The sequence below is a fragment of the Medicago sativa genome, chromosome 6 (assembly GCF_051527215.1).
Source record: "Medicago sativa cultivar Bolivia chromosome 6, Bolivia_mono, whole genome shotgun sequence".
Classification (NCBI taxonomy): domain Eukaryota; kingdom Viridiplantae; phylum Streptophyta; class Magnoliopsida; order Fabales; family Fabaceae; genus Medicago; species Medicago sativa.
The window spans coordinates 38,828,649-38,850,090 of record NC_140754.1 but is presented as its reverse complement, the minus strand read 5'-3'; the positions used below and the strand labels follow the sequence as shown (position 1 = coordinate 38,850,090).

The window sequence follows — 21,442 nt, the reverse complement described above, 5'->3', positions numbered from 1 at the left end:
TAGAGACATGAAAAAAGCTCGATAAGTTGCAAACCTGAAAAGGCGGCTTAGGCAAAAAAGAGCGTCTCGATGGACTGAAAACCTGAAAGGGCGGTCCATGCAAAAGTTAGAGACATGTAAAAAAATGAAATGAAAAATGATGATTGTCCTGATAGGTTGAAACCCACAAGGGCGATCTATGCAAAAATTAAGGATTATGACAAAGTAACTGCATCTGGTCAGACATGAATCATTTGGGGCATTTCACCTGTCAAAAGACGTCCGACTTATGGCAAGGTAACTGCATCAAATTAGATATGGTTCATCTGGAGCGTTTTAACTGTCAAAAGACCTTCGATATGAAGCATTTGCAAATCAAAGGCTCGGAACAGTGGAATTCAAAGTTGTTAGGGAGCATAGCGGTTATTGTGTTCAATGTACCTTCCCCATATAATTACCATTTTCCAAACTTTTTAAAATCCATGGAGCTACGCCTTTGGCAGGTCACCACTCCATTTACATTCATTTGAGCCTGTGCCTATTTATTTGAAATTCTCATTTGTTCTATTTGCAAAATTTTCTTCCATTTTTGATGTTAATACTTAAAGCAAAAAAATATTTTCAAACTTTCTCATGTTTTTTGAAATGCATAAACGACAGGTACATCTTCTTTGAACTTATGAGTAGTAGAAACATACATCAACATTCGTTTCAAGGACAGTTAAACTCAGCAGGGTAAGCATGACCAAAGGCTGTGAGATGACCTCTGTCAAAAAAAAAAGGAAAAATGGAAAAAGAATACAAAAAAGAGCTTGCTAAGTCGAAAACCCGAAAGGGCGGTCCAGGCAAAAATTAGGGGCATACAAAAAAAAATATATTCCCGGTGGATTGAAAACCCGAAAGGGCGATCCAGGCAAAAAATTAGGGAAACAAAAAAAACAAACAAAAATTGAAAAAACAAAGACAGGGGCATCACAGTTCAAGTGGGCCAAATGGAAAGAATGCACTGGGTGCTGGGTTACAAATGGCGACTTCTGCCAATGGTTGTATTGATGGCGACTTCTGCCAGTGGTTTGATTAAGTGGCGACTTCTGCCAGAATGGTTGATTGATGAGTTTTACCCCGAGAAATGGCGACTCCTGCCTATGGTTTGATTGACAGTGTCTCCCATCTGTGGTTTGATTGATGTATTTTATCCCTTAGAGATGACGACTTCTGCCAGATCGTTGATTGATGAGCTGTTTCCCCAAGTGGATCGATTATTGGGCTTTCTCCCTTCAGTGGTTTGATTATGGGGCATTCTCCCTTCGGTGGTTTACTTAATGGGTTGCGTCCCCATCAGCTGGTTTGAATGTGGGCTTTATCCCCATCAGTGGTTTGTTTGAAGGGCTTTACCCCGACAATGTCTTGATTCATCTCCAGTAATGTTATCCCCAATGAAGATTGCCGAGTGTTTGTACTGCGATGTCTGTCCATCTCCCGTCTTACCTATCCTGTTTTGTTTCATCGAGTTCATCTGTCATATATAGTTATACAGTCATATATTCATACATTCATTCATACATATATTCATGCATATAAACATTCAGGCACACATAACTTGCATACAAATATCATTCATACATGATTGCATTGACCACCTTGTGTCCTATTTCAATTGTATTTTAAAAGTGTCATCCCCAGTTGTGTCAAATCCAGAGATGTCACCGATCAAACTTTTTTTCAAGTGTCAGTTTCTACAAAGGACCAGTGTGTAAATACATTTCAATTTCCCCAGTACCTGTCCAATTTTATTTGGTTTGTCTTCATACAGCTATCTTACAGATAGTAGACAACCTATCTTTCATTTGTCATCATACAACTATCTTACAGATAGTAGACAACATATCTTTCATACAACATATCTCTCATTTGTCTTCATACAGCTATCTTACAGATAGTAGACAAACATATCATTCTTTTGTCTTCATACAACTATCTTACAGATAGTAGACAACCTATCTTTCATTTGTCTTCATACTGCTATCTTACAGATAGTAGACAACCTATCTTTCATTCTTCTTCATACAGCTACCTTACAGGTAGTATGCGATGTCTCTTTTATATTTCTTACCTTCATACAGCTATCATTGTACGATAGTGGGTAATGTCTGTCTTTTCGTCTTCATACAGCTATTAGTGCGATAGTAGGCGACCCTTTGTTCCCCAGTGAACTTGTTCTGTCCCTAGAAGAGTCAGAAGCTTTATCTTCCGTATTTTCGTCTTTACCACGGCAGTCGGTAATAGACAAGCTTTATCTTCTGCATTTTCGTCTTTACCACGACAGTTGGTAACAGACAAGCTTTATCTTCCGTATGTTGTCTTTATCATGGTAGTTGGTAATATGCAACTTTTCCTTGTCTCCCCAGTGACCTATCAGTTTGTTCCCCATTCAGTTTATTTTCGTCATTTTTGCATTCATACTTGCATCGCATGCATTCATATCATTATGTTCATCGCATTCTTATCTTTTCAGCTGGTCAAAATTTGGTGTACTTAGTATTTAAGTCTCTTCGACCCGTTGATTTTAAAACTTCATGTTTTAAATCCCCGCGACGAAGAAACTTAAATAGGGGCATCTGTCATACTCCAAATTTTGACCACTTTTCTCTGTTTTTACCCATTTTTGTGCGTACTTTTAACGTCAGGTAATTTCATCGTCTCAGACGAAATTTCGGCAGAGAGGTATTTTAAAATACCTCACTTATCGAAAGGGACCATTTTATTTTATTTTTCTATTATTTGTTTTATCATTATTTTTCATTATTATTTGTTTCTTGTCTTTTATTTTATTATTTTTATCTTAAAATTCCTTTTCTTTTTATACTCACGTTTTCTTTGTTTCTTTCTTTTAAACCTTCCATTTATTTTTTGTTTCAGTCTTTTTCTTTTGGTCCAAGTTTAGTGTCCAGCTGTCCATTACATGTGATCCCTTGTGAGTAGGGGTGTTCGCGGTCCGGTTTGGATCGGTTTTGAGGTAAAAAATCAACCGATCCAAAATAAAAAGCACGTGCGGTTCGGTTCGGTTTGGATGATTATGTTAAAAAAATCCGAACCGATCCGATCCAAATATATGCGGTTTAATTTGGATCGGTTTTTGGACATCCAAAGTGTAACATGTAATTTTTTTATTAATATTAATTACTCATACATTGTACCAAAAAAAAAAAATATCACTCATACACAATAAAATAGTAGGTTTGATACAAAATATGACACAAATTTATTAAAAAAGTTAACATTACACAATGAAAATGATTGATTATATTTGAAATAGATGAAGTAGTAATAATATAGATTAAATTAATGCAATATATAAGATTAAAAATCAATAAGCAATATATTAATGCAATATATAATACTAATAAAATAATAAATAAGTATAAAAATTTACTTTTGCGGTTCGGTTTGGTTCGGTTCGGTTTTGAAAAGGCAATCCGAAAACCGATCCGATCATAGCGGTTTTTCCAAAACAACATCCAAACACATCCAAAAATATTCGGTTTTTTGCGGTTTTCGGTTTTTTTGGATCGGTTTGTGGTTTTATTTTGGATCGGTTTGGATTTGAACACCCCTACTTGTGAGGGTATTTTTGTCCTTCTTCACCTGCAGAGTTAGACCTAAAGAAGCATCTAATTCTTTTCTTTCTCTCCAAGTTTCTTTAAGGGTAATCTTGTCTTTTGTCCATTCATCCCTCAACCCTAGTTGGTCACTATATAAGCACTAATCATTGACATAGAATGGGGAGCTGCACTAACTCCCACAAAAACACATCTGAAATCAGCAGACTCAGAAAAATAGATCAAACACCATTTCTTCCCATTTTCATTGAAGAACATTATGAACAAAAATTTCCAGCAAGCTAATATCAACACCGTTTTATAATAACACCAGAATCTCTTTTCCCTCACAAACCATCTTCATCGAAACTCATAAACACATAGCCGAAGCAAAATTTCTCAAACAAATCACAAACTTCAAACCATTCTCGGCTAACACCATATCAACAACAAATCTCAAAATCACAAAAGCCACAACAATACAACAAATCGATTCAACCGCAAGCTTAAACCATATCAATCTCAAGTGCTATTTCCAAATCAAAGCAACCAAATCAGACCTCACAGAAGCCAAACCGAACAGGATCTAACAAACAAGTGATAAGGAGAGTTCGTTGGCACGCACACAAACAATTTGTGAGCTCTTCCTGTTTCAACATTCATACACCATCTAGATTCGAAACAGAAGGAAGAAGAAGAGGAAACCGCAACCGTTTTCAGGCGAATCGGAGCTCAACAACGACAACACAAGCGGTCGTGAATCAATCCGAACAAAGGTATATCTCTTCCTTTTTGTTCTTAATGTTTGTTGTTAGATCTAGAAATTTTGGTGTTGTATTTGAAAATTTTGATACTGGATCCGAATAAAGAGTGAAGAGAGCTTCAATTTGATGAAAAATTTCTTTGAAAACGGAGTTGTTTTGAAACTCCGACACGATGGTGCACCACCGGCCACCGTGCCGGAAAACTGAACTTCGTCGGAGAAGAAGCTCTCTGCGGGACTGGTTTTGTTTTGAAAGAGAAGAGAGCTTTGTTGTTTTAACGTGAAAGTGAGTAAAATGTTTTTTTACAGCAAACCAAACTCTTTTATACCACTACTCAATCCATTTAATTAATCCGACCCGTTTTTACACTAATCCTACCCGCTCCAACTGCTAAGCCCATACTGATTTGTTGTACCTTGCTGTGCTGCATTTTTTACTACTGCATACCCCCTGTTTGCTTGCTGCACTCCCCTATCTTTTTACTTGTTTTCTTCTCGCATATTGTTTTTGTGTGTTCATTTTGTCATCATCTTTTTTTTATCATCTTAGTCTTCCTTTTAAACATTTTATATTTATTCACCTTTTAGTATCACTTCATGCATTTTAATTCAAAACACTTATATATCATACATTTCTTTTATGTACTCTTGCATTTTGATTCAAGGATCATTTTTCATATCATGCATTGTTTCATTATATAGTTGTTAAATCTTAATCACGATTTCATGCATTTGTTTCTTGTTCAAGTTATTTTCTCACGTAATGCATTTTATTTTAAAAAAACTTATATAATGCTTTCATATATTTTGATTAGTGTTTTAATCTTCATATCATGCATAGTTTCATCTAATTTAGTTAATGGTTTAATTTCTATCTCATGCATTTTTACCTTTTGGTTTGGTTTAAACTTTAAAATCTTTTTCATGTATATCTCATTCTTGTTCTATTTAGTATAATGGGTTTATTGCATTTTTGTGTTCTTATATTTTATCATTAATGCTTTATTGTTCTTCGTTTGTTTAAATTCCATAATATTAGTGTGTATTTTAGGCGTTGATGTAATTTATTTTTGAGTTTTTATTTCTTGCTTTAGAATGCCCCTAGGATGGTATGTAATAATGTAGTAATTGCACACACCGACACAAGCACCGACACTACACCATTCTATTTGTGGCTTTATGCTTGCTTTATTTTTTCGCATCGTTACGCTAGCTTACCGTTAGTTTAAGAAAAATCTTTTTCATCCCAAAAATCAAACAAGTAAAAAGTCTAATATTTTCTTAATAAACCTTGGATCCAAATCCAAGAGATTTTTTTCTTTATTTTCTTAATCAAATTCCTAATGAATCTTAATTGAACTTAGACTAAATTTCTTAATTAAAATTGAACAACTTCACACCATTTTATTCTTCTATACCTTGAGGTCTCGCAACCCTTCTTAAAACCATTTTCAAAAACAAATTAAAATCAACCTAACCCACCAAAAATATTTTTAAGAATGAACTACGGTGGTTTTGATCCCTTTTAAGGGTACGTAGGCAAGGGTTTATTCCTTCCAAATCAATCAAATAAAAAACAACAAAAATCATCCTTCTTCTCCCTCCATTCTTTCACTTAGATTTTAAGCAATAAGTTTTCAAATAAGTAAAAACAATTTAGCACAAGATAAAGTTTAGGAAAGAGGTTCCCATGGAGTACCGTGGTCGTTAGGGGTGCTTAACACCTTCCTCTATCGAAACCAACCCCCGGATCCAAAGTCTTTGAAAAAGGGTTTTAATTCATCCTTTCCCTTCCCACGAATAAAGATCGAAAAGTCCAACGATTGAAGGTTCAAAACCAATTAATGGATTGACACCCGAATATCATGGTCTACAAGTGTCTTTTCAAGATCACTTTCGATCATATTCACCTTTTCTGTTCCTTTTCTTTTTCGAGAATTTTTATCTTTGGAACCTATAGGTCGGCCACGCTTTAAGCGTGCCTTAGATGTACTGGCTACATCATTTAGTTTCGAAATCTCAATCCGAGCAGGGACATTTACAGCTGGTACATGTGACTTTGTCATCTTTTTCAAATCAGTAAATGAATCTGGCAGTTGATTTGCTAAATCTTGTAAGTGCACTATTTTCTTTACATTTTCTTTCCATGATTTATTATATGGGTCCAAATGTATTAAATGTGGTACATGTCATGTTATTTTATTTTCCAATGGTTTATTTTCTCCCCCTAGTGTTGGTAATTTTGTTTCGTCAAAATGACAATCAGCAAATCTTGCTTGAAAAACATCACTTGTTAAAGGTTCAAGATATCTAATAATTGATGGTGATTCATACCCCACATATATTCCTAACCTTCTTTGAGGTCTCATTTTTGTCTTTTGTGGTGGAACTATTGGTACATATACAGCACAACCAAAAATCCTTAAATGAGAGATATTTGGTTCCTTACCAACAACAAGTTGATAAGGGGTATGTTTATGATCAGCACTTGGCCTTAGACGTATGAGTGCTACAACATGTAAAATTGCATGACCCCAAACTGTAACTGGTAGCTTAGTTATCATTATTAAAGGTCTAGCAATATATTGAAGACGTTTGATTAATGACTCAGCTAAACCATTTTGTGTATGTACATGAGGAACGCGATGTTCAACAGTAATTCCAATTGACATGCAATAATTATTAAATGATTCAGATGAAAATTCACTGGCATTGTTAAGTCTAATTTTCTTTATAGTATAATCAGGAAATCGTGCCCTTAATTTAATTATTTGTGCAAGAAATTTTGCAAATGCCATATCACGACTTGACAGTAAACAGACATATGACCATCTACTAGATGCATCAATTAATACCATAAAGTACCTGAATGGTCCTGACGGTGGATGGATGGGTCCACATATATCTCCTTGGATTCTTTCAAGAAATGCAGGTGATTCTGTCTGAATCTTGCCTGGCGAATGTTTTGTTATGAATTTGCCAAGAGAACAAGCTTTACATGGTTTATCTTCTCTTGTAAGCTTTAAACCTTTCAATGAATGACCATGAGTACTTACAACTATTTTACGCATCATTGTTGAACCAGGGTGACCTAAGCGGTCATGCCATAAAGTCATAGTTTTGGGATCTTCTTTTACCACTAAATTACATTCAATTTCATGTATATATGTATAATGTAATCCAGAAGACAATTTTGGTAGTTTTTCTAAAATTTTATTCTTTCCCAAAATATTAGTAGTAATATTAATGTATTTCATATTACTTTCGGTTGTAGTTTCAGTATCATATCATATCCTTGACTATATATGTCATTAAAACTCAACAAATTTCTATTTGATTTCGGAGAGTATAGAGCATTATTAATGACAAACTTTGTCCCATTTGGTAACATTAACATAGCATTACCTGTTCCTTCCATTAAATCTGCAGGACCTGAGATTGTGTTTATTACACCTTTAGTAGGAAATATTTTGGTGAAATATTTCTTACTTTTGAGGATCGTATGGGCAGTTCCACTGTATGGAATGCAAATGTCTTTGCCATGATCCATTTCTAACCTTCTTGAAATAAAAATAAGATTAAAGAAAGAGAGAGAGAGAGAGAGAGAGAGTAAAGCAAAACAACATATTTAACAATATTATTTTATTTAGACCATGAAAATATAACGTATTACACAAGTCATGCAATATGCAAATTCTTAATTAAGTACATATTAAAAATATATAAGTAATTCAAGCACAACACACATTATTCAAATACATATATATATTTTAAGTAATTAATTAATCCATATTAATTTCTCCTCCAACGAAATCAGCAGCCTCAAGGTAGGTAGTATCATCCTTGGGTTCAATTTCATTAAAATTTACTTCCTTTTCCTTTCCATCTACAGATGCCTTGTATCTTTTATACAGATACTTTGGTGTATCTTTTATACAGATACTCTGGTGTCCTACATGCTTTAGACCAATGACCTTTCTTTCCGCATCTATAACAAAGATCATCATTATTTCTAGAGGGACCTTCTTGGATGTATTTACCCTTACCGTGATGATTTTTGTTGCTTTGGTCATTTTTGGGAGGCCTATAATTCATATAACCTCGTCCACGGCCTCCACCACGAAAATGGTTTCGACCATGATTTCTGCCTCGACCACGACCACCAAAACGAGCATGAGCACCACGTCCTTTTTGGCGACTATAACCACCATGCCCTTGATTAAAGGTTGTGGCATTTATTTCAGGATATGCCATTGTTCCTGTAGGACGTAATTGATGGTTTTTTATGAGAAGCTCGTTATTTTGTTCTGCCACTAGAAAGGCTGCAACCAAATCAGAGTACTCTGTAAATCCCCTCATTCTATATTGTTGTTGCAACAACATCTGAGATGCATGGAAAGTTGAGAATATTTTCTCCAACTTTTTCTCTTCAGTTATAATTACGCCACAAAATTCTAATTGTGCTATAATTTGGTGCATGGCAGAGTTATATGCAACAACACTTTTATAATCTTGGAACCTTAATTTGTTCCAATGATCCATCAACGAGGACAGTAAGACTTTCCTCTGATGCCAAAATCTTGCCTTTAGCTTGTCCCACAAGATCTTGGGATCCTTTGCATTCGAGTACTCTTTTTGTAATCCATCATCAAGGTGGTGCTTGATTATCCGATTTACTTTCGACTTTTTCTTTGCCAATTCCTCTGGGATAACTCCCAAATCATTTCCTTCAAGGATTTTGTCTAGTCCCTCACATGCAAGATACTCAATTAAGTTGTTGTTCCAAGTTATGTAGTTGTCTCCAGTTATGTTTAAGATTTTGATTTGGTGCTTAACATTCGACATGATTATATCTAGAACACAGAAGCAGTGACGGATCCAGGAATTTCAATAAGTGGGGTCAATATTGTTTATCATAAATACTTATAAAAAAATATACAAATTTATAACCAATAAAATAATGACAATATTATCATTAACAAAGAAACTACTTTTGACAATTGCAGTCGTCACATACAGTAGTAATGTTTGAGTACTTCTTGTGCTATTTTTTAGTAATGCTAACTTCAAAAGTAAATACAACGTCGGATAAAAGAAGTTTTATAATATCCAGAAACTTTCTTGAGAGATCAGTCCTTTCATCTCAATTAGAAAAGTATTCAAAAGAACGAACATCTATGTTTTCTACTAATTTCTAGTATATTTCATCAAAACAATTTAAAAAGAAATTCAATTTCAAACTTGGATTCGTAAATTCAATCTAAAATAAATCCATGGGCTACCTTAATTTTCTTTTTATCCTTTTAAGAGTATTAATGAAAAATCAATCATTTTTTTAGAGTTAAAACTGAAATGCCAATTGTTTGAAAAAAAGCTTAAATGGCAATGTTTTGTTCTCAATCCATATTAGCAAACGATGATAACTCTAATCCACTTTTTATAAATGCAGTAGAAAGTATGAGAGTAATACTACTATTTTAACAAATGTAATTTAAAATTAATTTATATATATGACATTGTTTTACCTTTAATGTATTACTTTGGTTATGCGGGGTCAACATATAATTTAAAGTGGGGTCAAGATATCAAATTATACTATTATTGGTTGAAATAAAAACCACAAAGTGGGGTCAAGTGACCCCAATATGCACAACGTGCATCCGTGCCTGCACAGAAGAGCATAATCAACATTTAATGTATATATTATGACAAAAATAAAAATATCATTTTATTTAATAGCAACGATTACAAAAACATGATAATATTTTAATCTAAGTCTCTACCAAAACAAAAAGTAACCACACAAGCTAAGCCCAGTATTGGTAAAACGCTAATTATAACTAATCCTACAAAATCTTTTCCTAATTCTTCAATATGGGTGAAAGTGATGAAGAACAAAATAACAACAAGTAGAGTGATGCATAGAAGAAAGATTTTAGTCATTTTGAAAGTATGAGTAAATATTTTGAGATGTGAAAATTATGAAAGAAGGTGAGGTATTTATAGGGTGAATTTTGTAAAAATGACCGTTACTGTTACCGTTAATTTCACTATTCATGACCGTTGATTTTACTATTTATGACCGTTGAAATCAATGTTCATGACTGTTGATTTTACTGTTCATTAACGTTGGATAATGAGAAAAATATTTTAAGTGTTAAAAATCATCTAACTGTTAGGACACATAAGTAGTAGAGAAAATTATAAGATAACATGTATGGTGAATGAATACATATGATAATCACATTAAATTTTATTTACTTATTTTTAATAATATCTCATGAATCAAAATTATAGATGCGGTTTTAGACCTCCATTAAATATAAAAGTTAGATAGGATTTTAAACCTCCATTAAATATAAAAGTGAGATGGGGTTTTAGACCTCCATTGAATGTAAGAGTTAGATGGGGTTTTAAACCTCCATTAAGCATGAAAGTAAAATTAGATTAGATGGGGTTTTAGACCTCCATTGAATATAAAAGTTAGATGGGGCTTTAGACCTCCATTAAGCATGAAAGTAAAATTAGATTAGATGGGGTTTTAGACCTCCATTAAGTACACAGATGAGGTTTTAAACCTCCATTAAGAATAAATGTTAGTATCACTACTCGAAATTATCTTTCGTGATAATATAGTATATATGAGGTTTTAGACCACCACTTAAAATAATAATATCCATACTTATTATAAATCACTTGACGGGTTGCCAGTTTTCTATAATAAGAAGTAAAGTAATAATAACAATAATAGCCACTCTAGTTATAAATCACTTGACGGATTGTCAGTTTTCTATAACCAGTGCAGATAATAATAATCTTAAGATGATAAAGATAAATGATATACATAGTAATAATAAGCAATGATATTAAAGTGATGAGTATAGATAACATACCTAGCAGCATAGTTGTCAAAGCGGAAACGCGGCGCGGCGCGGCCACCCCAAAAATTGACGCGGCGCGGTATGCGGGCGCGACGCGGGGGCTATTACATGACGCGGACATTAATATATTTAATATTAAAACACCATACTATACAAAAAATATATTAAAATACCTTAAAAATTACTCAAAATTTATGAATTATTCATAATTTGAAATAAAAGCCACAAGTATTAATATTATTCATATTTAATATTATTCATATTATTCATATTTAATATTATTCATATTAATATTTTTTATATTATTTAAGGTATTTTAATATTTCTTTTAAAGAAATATTAAAATACCTTAAATAATATACTTAAACAATATACTTATATACCATAATGCTAAAAAAAATACTAAAATACCTTAAACAATGTATTTAAGAAACAAATTAACTGTATATACTTATTAATTTAAAAATTATATGTCTACTATATTTTTTTTGATAAAGACAAATAATATATTTGTTCAAAAAAAAAGACAAATAATATATCTTGCCATAATTTAAAAACAATGTACTACACTATGTATTATTTATTATTCCTTTAAAACATGTATTATTATTATTATTATTAATTTAGTAATACAAATTATTATTACGATTCTTGTAAAAAAAAATTATTATTATGATTATTATATGAGTGTGCCTTTTTTAAATCACATTAATAATTAATTATTAATCATTATTGAAAATAAAAAACAAAAATGAATAGAGAAGATTCAATTAAATAAAATAAAAAATTGATAAGGGATAAGAAAGCAAAATGACAAATAATAGTAGGTTACAACTGTGTGCCTAAAAAACGGTAATACTACATGATTCACGTGACTAAAGTGAGAAAGTGAGCTTTATCAAAAAAAAAAAAAAAAGTGAGAAAGTGAGCTGTACAGCATTCACGTGACTAATACATGATTTTTTTTAAATCAACACAATACAAAACGGTGTCGTTCTGTTTTCTCCTTCCTCTTCCTTCTCCTTCCTCTTCCTCCTGTCGTCTCTCTCCTTCAGATCTAACAGGAACCCACCTCCAAAAACCAAAACACAGTCGTTTTGGCTCTCTTTCCCACTCGTTTTGTGATCCGACCAGGAATAGCGGCCGCTTTGACCCGCTATCGACCCGCTCCGCTCCACGTAAAAGCGGCCGCGAAACCCGCTTTTCACAAACGCGCTACGCGGTGGCGTTCTGACGCGGCAAGCTGATTTTGGCCGCTTTGCGCCGCGATAGCGCCGGGAGCGGCCGCGTTTGACAACAGAGCCTAGCAGTAGTGTAAACTTCCGGTAGAAACGATCGTGCTGATAATGTGTTAAAGATTTAAATATTTAAATACTTATTTTATGATATTAGTGAACTAATAAGATGATATAAAATACTACTTTCATTTATAATACTTCAAATCTTTAACACTAGGATTTATCAAACTAAGGAAATCAAGAGAGAAAGAAGTAGGATGATATGTTTTGATTTCTCAAAAATGGTGTGTTTTTACATGAACCAAAGTGTGGTATTTATACTACTAAATTTACCACTATTACATGTGTGAAATTATTTGTTTTACTATTCTAATTTGGTATTTACCTAGGTAATAGGTAATTATCACTTACTATTATAAGTTGACAATTTGGATAGATATTTCAACCTAAATAGTAAAAACTATAATCATTATGGTTATGTAATTTATTAATGCAGGAACTACTTAATAAAGGGATAACCAAAGCCATATGTTGTTGTTATTCTTCTAGAACTGTAGCGCAATTATGGATTTGCTTTTTCTTCTAGACTAGATGCCAATTTCTTATACAATAATTCTATGGAGCACTTGATTCAAACAGGACAAACTTCCACGATTCTTCTTTTTTTTTTTGGTTACACTTTCACGATTCTTCTTGAGTAAACCCTTCATAATAACTTTCTCCTATATCATATAAATTAATATATTAATATCAAATTAAATATTAAATGTTAAAACTTTAGGAGACTTGTGCGATAACACGGGTCAAACATCTTGTTCCGTAGAAAACTCGAATAAAATACATTTAAACTACTTTAACTCTAAAATAATTTGAAAATGGACAAAAAACCCTATATAATTTCCTCTTATCACATAATACTTACTACGATGTGAAGGACCGAAAGTCCTTCTTAACAATAGCAAATCGAAGTACAAAATCGATGTGTTTATAACATCTCAGATCAAGCCTTTTAATGGTTTCTCAATATATATATATATATATATATATATATATATATATATATATATATATATATATATATATATATATATATATATATATATAGTGATATAGTGATCTTCTGTTTAAATAAAGATCGACCTTCTTAACTTGAATTACCAAAACAATGACGATAAAGAATAACTGAATAAGATTATTGTTATTTGACCAACATACATAGTACTATCTTAACCAAAAAATAAAAACTAAACAGATATTTGCATCTTCACAAAGATATTTGTTTCAGCACTAGAAGAAAATTATAAATAAATAACATTTTAAAATGATGCAATCCAAAGACACATTTATTGAAAAATTGTACATCAGTAAGGAAAATATTTTTTTTACTGGCAGCCAACAAAACTCGGCTCATGTTCATGTTATTATGATCACATAAACTTCAATGCTGTCATGCGTAGGTTCTTCACAAGTTCCTTGATGCTCATGTTGTAGCCTTCACCCAACTATAAAATAAAATAATTAAGATTAATATTAAATACAGTGGTAAATAATATAAAAAAACACCAAAATAAAAAGACAACAAAATGATTATATTGAGCAATTATAATGGAAAGCAACCTAGAATAAAAATATTTCCTATAAGATGATAACAATTATAATAATAATTAAAAAATATTTGTCAATATAATAATAGTAATAGTGATGGCACCAAAAATTAAAAAATTGTGAAAAATAAAGTTAATGGCAATTTAAATGTAGATATAGAGATGGTATATACCTGAGCAATAATAGTAATGTCGAGGATAGAATCTCCAAAAGGTAAGACACTGTTATTGATAACAAATAGTTGAAACCTTTCAATCTCTACCATAATTTTAACTAGAAGGCCCCTGTGCTCTTGACATTGGATCCGAATCAACATATGTTTTCCTAAAACTTTTGCTTCCACTTGAAATGGTAAACCAACAACACAATCAATTCTCTCATCACATGACGAGGGGTTGTCATCGTTGCAGAGGCCTGGTTTGGTCAAGACTATCGGTGACTCTATTTTTGTTTTCTCATTTTGTTCTTCGAAAACTTTCAGACGCTTTTTAAGCTCTTTTAAGTATTTGATAGTTTCAACTAATACAGAATACTTGTCCACCTAACAGATTGTTACACAATGGATCAATGAGTAGTGTGACACAAAATAGAGTAACCAAGATTATTTCATAAAAAGAAAAATACATGATCTTATTATCAATAAGTAAGTGAGAGAATTACTTAATGTACCTTCTTAAGGTTAGGAACAAGAGCCGCAAGAGCAATGAAGTTCTGAGTGAGTTTCTCTCTTCTCTTTCTCTCAGCCATGATATGATCTTGACCATGATGAGTACGAGACCTTTTGCTCTCTGAGGTTTTTGTTTCCAAGTTTTGTGAGGAATTAGTAGTGGGTGAATTTGGGGTGTTGTCCAAAGATGGAATTTGAAACTGAAAAGATGATTTAGATGGCGATGAAGAAAGTTTTGGTGAAAAGGTTTCATTGATTTTGTTGCTATGATCAATTTTTTTCAGCTCCATATTTGGCTTATCAAAATCAAAGTCAAAAGAGTTCAAATTTGTTTCATAACTTGATGAGTTACTAAGAGATGCGGGAGTGCACCCTGAAGTGAAACATTGTTGTTTGTTTTGTTCTTGGAATACATTACCTATGTCATGTGAGAGAAACTCTACCACATCTGTATCAAGGAAATTCAGGTTGCTTTCCTCAGGAAATAAATTGTATTCATCCATTTCCTGCAAAAACAAAAGGAAAAGGAAATTTCATGAATTAAAAGAATGAGAAATGCTAATGAAGCGCTCTTGTTAGGGCATTGTTTAGTTAAGTTTTTGTTAAAGTTTTTGACATTTTTAAAGAATAATTTTTTAATTAGAAATCACTAATGAGTGCTCTTAGGACACTCGTTGGAAAATCTTTAAAAAATTAATTTATAATAAAAAAACATTTGTGGATTTAGAAAATAAGAAGAGTTAACCAAGTTGTTTGGGCTTCAGTGGTAAAGAGATCCTTCCAAGGACGTACCCGGGAATACCGGGTTCGATTCCCGAGGGAACAATGCTTGGCCAGTGGACATGCCTTTACGCATGAGCCGGATTGGTCGTCTACCTTTGGTGGCTCGGAAACAGGTGCGAAAGTAAAAATAAAAATTAAAAATTAAGAAGAGTGAATTTAACTTTTGATTTTCTTACTAAATCAGATAAGCAGCTGTTGGTTGATGATACGTTCATTGTTGTGTTGTTGATTTCTTCCATTGTCTCATTCAAATTGGGTAACACTTGTATACTGAATTTAAAACAAGAAAGAGGAACGCTAGTACTATTAATGGTGAACTAGAGTTTCCATTGTTAGATCTTTTATAGGACTAAATTTTAAGCACGTGTGGGGTATGTATCATTTATTGGCTACATGCTTTATCTTTTGTTGTTGTTGAGGGGTGTGCTATATCATTTACCCACAAGTGGAAACATGCTATATTTTTTTTAAGGGGTGCTATATTTGTTTTTTAATAAGTCAATGTGCTACTATATCATTAAAAAAGGAAAATTGATAAGAAAATGGTGTAATTTTTTAAAAAAACTAAAAACAAATTCTATATATATTTATAAAACCTCTTTACTTAATTAACGGGTTATGTGTATCAGAATTAATTGACTCTTCTTATAATTGGCGTCCGGGGTATTGGTCTGGTGTTTGGAATCTTAAGGTGCCACCGAAAGTCAAGAATTTAATTTGGCATATGTGTTGTGGTTGTTTGCTGACCTGTGTCCGCTTGCTAGATAAAGGGGTTCATTGTCCGACCAATTGTGCTAGATGTGCCTCTAACTATGAAGATCTCATGCATGTTTTCTTTGCTTGTCCTTTTGCTATCGAGGTTTGGAATAGAACAGGTCTTTGAAGCTCGGTGCAACACGCAATCTCCATCACTGACTCCGCTACGACTTCTATATTTTATTTGTTAGAGAACTTGTCTGTTGAATTAACACAACATCTGTCATCTGTAATATGGAGCCTATGGAAACACCGCAATCTCAGAGTTTGGGAGGATGTTACAGAAACAAGTGCGACGGTTGTTGAGCGTGCCCTAAACATGGTTGAAGATTGGCAACTAGCGAATGCTTCAGAAATTCTTGCGTCTAGTTCGACACATCAGGTGACAACGGCTCCTTCCTCTCATCAACATCGCATCACGTGGCAGCCCCCTGGGGTAGGTAGGTACAAATGTAACATCGATGCAGCCTTCTCTTCTCACATCAATGGTACATGTATTGGTATTTCAGTTCGGGATGCAGAAGATACGTTTGTTCTGGCGAAAGCTTTTACATACCCTTGTACTGTACCGGTGGATGTGGGTGAAGCTTTAGGGTTGCACTCTGCTCTACAATGGTTGAGTGATATGCAGTTTGACAATGTGGATTTTGAGACAGACTCGAAGTTAACAACTGATGACTTCCTTTCTAGCAAGAACGACTTGTCCGAATCTGGTTGTATCATTTCATCCTGTCGTTCGTTGTTCAGTAATTTATTTTCTAACTCTAGGGTGGAGTTTGTTAGGCGACAAGCCAATGCGGTTGCTCATGCTCTTGCAAGAGAAGCCACATCTTTAGCTAGTCCCGCCGTTTATTTTGATATACCTGATTGTATTGAAACTCTTATTATCAATGAAATGCTATAATCATGTTTCCCTCAAAATTTTTTTTTTTTAAATTTACTATCTCTAGTCACATTTATAAACAACCTTTATTTTTTTTAGGTTCATTAATAACTGATATATCTGAATTATAATATACTCCAGATAGATCAATTATTAAATGTATATGAATTATAATATACTCCACATATATCAGTTATTAAATGAATTTTTAAAAGAACTTTAGCTTATAAATACGATCAAGGATACATGAGATAAATGAGTCAACAAATAAGTCAATAAAATTGATGTATTTAGTTTTAATCATGAATCAAATACATCAACTTTGGTTGATCTATTTGTCTCTTATAAAAATGATCAGAGTGAGTATTTTATTTGATCTAATACATCAATCCTCTTTGACTAACTTTTGTTTAGGGCCGGTTATAAGGGCGCCGATACTCTAACAGTACTCCCTCCGTCTCATAATATAAGCAAAAAAAAACTCATTTTCTTTGTCCCAAAATGTAACACCCCGATTTTCAAAACAAGAGTGCATTTTTTTTTCTTTTTAAAACAACTCAATGCCATGCACTAAAGTATTCAGGATCGTCTTAATTTAAAATCAGAGTAAGTAAAACATTTTGAAAGCATTACCAACAATACAATCTGAATCAAATGTCACATTTTATAAAACAATATTAGGCAATGAGCTTTTAATATCAAATCATGCATTGCGAAAGTATAAATTAGTGTTCGAGTATTCATTTCCCATGGTAATATCATTTACAGCGGTGCCCAAACAAAAGAAGTAAAAATACATAAACATAAGACACCACAAGTAAAACATCTAAGTTGATCCTTAACTCTGAACTGGGAGGACATGGTACAAGATCCCACCAATGGCATCAAGCCGCCAAACTGCTACACCTCCAAAGCCTTTGCTATTCCCGCAAAGCACACTCCCTATTTGGATATGGGGCAAAGCCCGATCCACGGATTAATGTAAAGGGTCACGATCTAATAACAACATAATTACAAAAATACTGCAGGCATATATACTAGCATGGTAAATGACATCAGCATAAACATTCCTCACACAAAATATAATGATGCACAATTAGCCTAGCAAATGCAGACTCTACATGTGTGATACAACCTCCACTGGCCTATCACATGCAAATGATTCCGGAATAATCCACTCTGCAGAGGGTAAGAAAATCATGATTCTCATAGATTTAAGGTGGGTTCCTTCACGGCAGTCCACACCCCGCGCGTCCGTGCGTCTCCACAGACTACCGCGTACTATAAGACCAGATTTAAGGTGGGTTCCTTCACGGCAGTCCACACCCCGCGCATTCGTGCGTCTCCACGAACTACCGCGTATTATAAGACCCAATCTCATAGATTTAAGGTGGGTTCCTTCACGGCAGTCCACACCCCGCGCGTTCGTGCGTCTCCACGAACTACCGCGTACTTTAAGACCCGTGCGTCCAACGGACTAACACGTAGCATGAAATGCATGAGCATATATTGTCCACTCAATATGTGCAAATGCAACTCTTATACATCATTCAACATATGTAGTATAAAAACATGCCTCAACTGGCAATTCACATATTATCTTTCAATTCATATCAAACAACATTTCATGAATCAACATGCATTTCATATATTTATTCACAAATCATATGAAAGCAACGCACATCAACATATCATAATTAAGTTGATTGCAAACAAATCCCACACTGGGCAAACACATTCACTTAACATATCATATTCACAGTAGCACATACACCATCCAGGCATTTAAGTAACTATGATGTTGAAGAAAGTGCCCCTTACCTGAGCAAAGCATTCCTTATAATGTACAGCTCTACAACTCGTAAGCATCTACATCAGGAACGTCTCTAAACCCTCGAGCTAAGTATCCTAATAGATACAATAACTTAGGTAAATATCGGCTCTACAGCTTTCTACCCATTCTAGGTGAAACCTTAGCAACTCTCGAAAATACGATCAACTTCAATATTTTCTAAAACATAAATAAAATATTTTCCACCACGACATTCGTCTCAAAATCCTTGAAAATACTTTAAGTTTTATCATGACCATAAACTTGCCAAAAATGAGTCTAGGGAAACTCTTTCCCATCAGAAACTTTTATTTCAAATACTCAATTATACAAAACATTTTGTTTTCAAGACAAAATCTCAAAATAACAGTGTTTCTAAAACACTTCCAAATACTTCGACGAGACTAATTTAAATAGTATTTTCCCTTGAAATCACCCAAGAAAATATTTTCTCAAATACTCTAAGTCTTCTGAGAGACCTTAAAGATTTTCCACACAATTTGACAAATACTTTTCATGTTTAGGTGAATCCCAAAATATTATCCGTTTTGAAACCTCTTTTCAAAACCACTCAAAAATAAGACAAAATGAATCTGACGAATTTTCAACAAAGTCTCCTTTGTGTTTACATCGCATACCAGAGCCTCTGGCTTAGTCAACCTAACACAAATTCACAGACAAAATATTTTCACAACTCAACAGTTCAAACATAAAAATTCGAACTCTGATAGTGTCAGCAGTCATTTCAGCGTCAGCTCAGACACATTATTTTCAGAAAATCATAATAAATTCATCCGTTGTCGAAACGTTGCGAACCATAGGTCCATTTCGACCGTCTCGACGACTCGAATCCATTTGTTAGCTCATTTTCACATTTCAACAATTTAAAAATGACGAAAATACCCCTAAACGGTTCAGCACTTTCGTCTGGACAACATTTTAAAAAACCAATCGGTTGAATCAGCTTATTTATTCGTCTAAAGCATAAATATAAAATAAAATTCACATTTCAACACTTTTCCAAAAACATCAAAACTTTAAAATGATCCGATCTTAAATTTTCTTTAAGATCTATTCTCATACGGACTTACCCAACAACATTAATACATAACATCATGCAAGAAAACCAAAACTCGACACTCTTACCCTTACAAACATCAAAACCGTGATTTTAAAAGAGGAAAACAGGGAGGAATACCTCATCTATTGACCGCGAATCACATGTGGGAAGATAGGGATCGTCAAGGGCTTCGTTTTGATATCTCGTTTCCGCGATTCGGACAAGGAACGAAGAAGATACGGCCCCGGAACGGTGGAGTAGAGGAAAGTTGCGGAAATGAGAGAGAAGTGAGGAGAGAGAAGTGATTTTGGTTTATGAGAAAAAGGTGGTAAGACCTCCTATATATAATGTTTTGATTTTGGAAATAAACCGAACCCGGTTCTCGCGGTTTAAGGCACACGTAACTGATAAAGTTCTATATAACTCTGATGAACTTCTAACCGGTCCCAAACATCTTAGAATTACCTCCTTACTCAAAAATCACTATTCATTCTCTAATATTTTCTTATAGGAACTTTTCTCAACAGGTATAATATTCCTAAATTCCCAAAACGTCATCTCAATGACTAGTAAATTCCTTGAATGAATATTAATGACTCCAAAGGTCCAATAATATTTCATTTGCAGACGAAAACATATTTGATTCTACCCCGAATCAACAAACTCACAAAAATGCTCAAGATTAAGGAAAAACAAAATCCTGACATATCACATGACACAAGTCACAAAAACATATTCATGCTTAACAAACATTATGAACATCATACTCAATCACACAGAGTAGAAAATAACATATGTGAATCAATTCTAGATATCACATAGTAAAATTGCTTGACCAGTTTTCCATTCAAAATAATAGTTTTGAGATCAAAATAACTTTCCGACAACGTCAAGACATTTTGTAAAGTCATTTATTAACAAGGAAAACATCAGAACAACATACAAACCCTATATTTAGTTGTAGATGAATTACGGGTCTTACACAAAATATAAGGAAAAATGCAAACTTTTATCCTATTTAATCTTGTTTTTTAAAAAAAAAAAATCTCTTTTTCAAGAAAAACTTTTGTTTATTCTTATAAAATTAAATGCAAATTACATTCAATTTTCTCTCTCTTTCATTTTTTCCATAATCAATAGCCAATGAAAATTGTTTTTAGATCTTCCTATGAAACTTTTTCGAAAGAAAACACAAAAAACTATATTCAAAATTTTTATATTTTAGTTTTCTTAATAAATGTGATTTTTTTTCTTTTTCTTATAATTTGGGACGGAGGGAGTAATTAATAGGCCAAGTTATTCCACACTGTAAGGTAGTAAAAGACATTCACGTAAAAAAAAACTTTAGTGGCACATTCATGCATGATTGCGTATATACCCCCCGCTTGTGTGTGCCT

At 33.3% G+C, this 21,442-nt stretch overlaps 3 protein-coding genes and 1 long non-coding RNA gene across 4 annotated transcripts; 1 reads left to right on the top strand and 3 right to left on the bottom strand.

Moving 5' to 3' along the window:
• Window positions 1–8,123: 8,123 nt before the first annotated feature.
• Window positions 8,124–9,186, bottom strand: LOC146915028 (uncharacterized). The gene is made up of 2 exons (XM_085717592.1): window positions 8,279–9,186; window positions 8,124–8,244 (listed from the first exon to the last, which is right to left on the bottom strand). Exons 1-2 carry the CDS (start codon window positions 9,184–9,186, stop codon window positions 8,124–8,126), a joined length of 1,029 nt encoding a protein of 342 aa, XP_085573718.1.
• Window positions 9,187–13,626: 4,440 nt separating this feature from the next.
• Window positions 13,627–15,876, bottom strand: LOC146915027 (transcription factor bHLH19-like). The gene is made up of 4 exons (XM_085717593.1): window positions 15,692–15,876; window positions 14,735–15,238; window positions 14,238–14,606; window positions 13,627–13,962 (listed from the first exon to the last, which is right to left on the bottom strand). The coding sequence occupies exons 1-4, from the start codon at window positions 15,752–15,754 to the stop codon at window positions 13,888–13,890; spliced, it is 1,011 nt and encodes a 336-aa protein (XP_085573719.1). The 5' UTR covers window positions 15,755–15,876; the 3' UTR covers window positions 13,627–13,887.
• A 714-nt stretch (window positions 15,877–16,590) lies between these two features.
• On the top strand, window positions 16,591–17,175 carry LOC146915026 (uncharacterized). Its single transcript, XM_085721206.1, has one exon. It carries the CDS (start codon window positions 16,591–16,593, stop codon window positions 17,173–17,175), a length of 585 nt encoding a protein of 194 aa, XP_085577332.1.
• A 698-nt stretch (window positions 17,176–17,873) lies between these two features.
• Window positions 17,874–20,359, bottom strand: LOC146915025 (uncharacterized). The gene is made up of 3 exons (XR_015014467.1): window positions 20,184–20,359; window positions 18,976–19,062; window positions 17,874–18,096 (listed from the first exon to the last, which is right to left on the bottom strand). It is a non-coding gene; the product is annotated as an uncharacterized LOC146915025 (long non-coding RNA).
• Between the last annotated feature and the right edge of the window lie 1,083 nt (window positions 20,360–21,442).

Excerpts from the sequence above, each read along its gene's own strand:
- LOC146915026 (XM_085721206.1), top strand. The coding sequence starts at position 16,591 with ATGGTTGAAGATTGGCAACTAGCGAATGCTTCAGAAATTCTTGCGTCT.
- LOC146915028 (XM_085717592.1), bottom strand. The coding sequence starts at position 9,186 with ATGTCGAATGTTAAGCACCAAATCAAAATCTTAAACATAACTGGAGAC. Across the intron at positions 8,245-8,278 it reads TGTAGGACACCAGAGTATCT|ATACAAGGCATCTGTAGATG; the intron begins GTATAAAAGATA and ends TCTGTATAAAAG.
- LOC146915027 (XM_085717593.1), bottom strand. The coding sequence starts at position 15,754 with ATGGAAGAAATCAACAACACAACAATGAACGTATCATCAACCAACAGC. Across the intron at positions 15,239-15,691 it reads ACAGCTGCTTATCTGATTTA|GAAATGGATGAATACAATTT; the intron begins GTAAGAAAATCA and ends TTGTTTTTGCAG. Across the intron at positions 14,607-14,734 it reads TTGTTCCTAACCTTAAGAAG|GTGGACAAGTATTCTGTATT; the intron begins GTACATTAAGTA and ends ACAATCTGTTAG.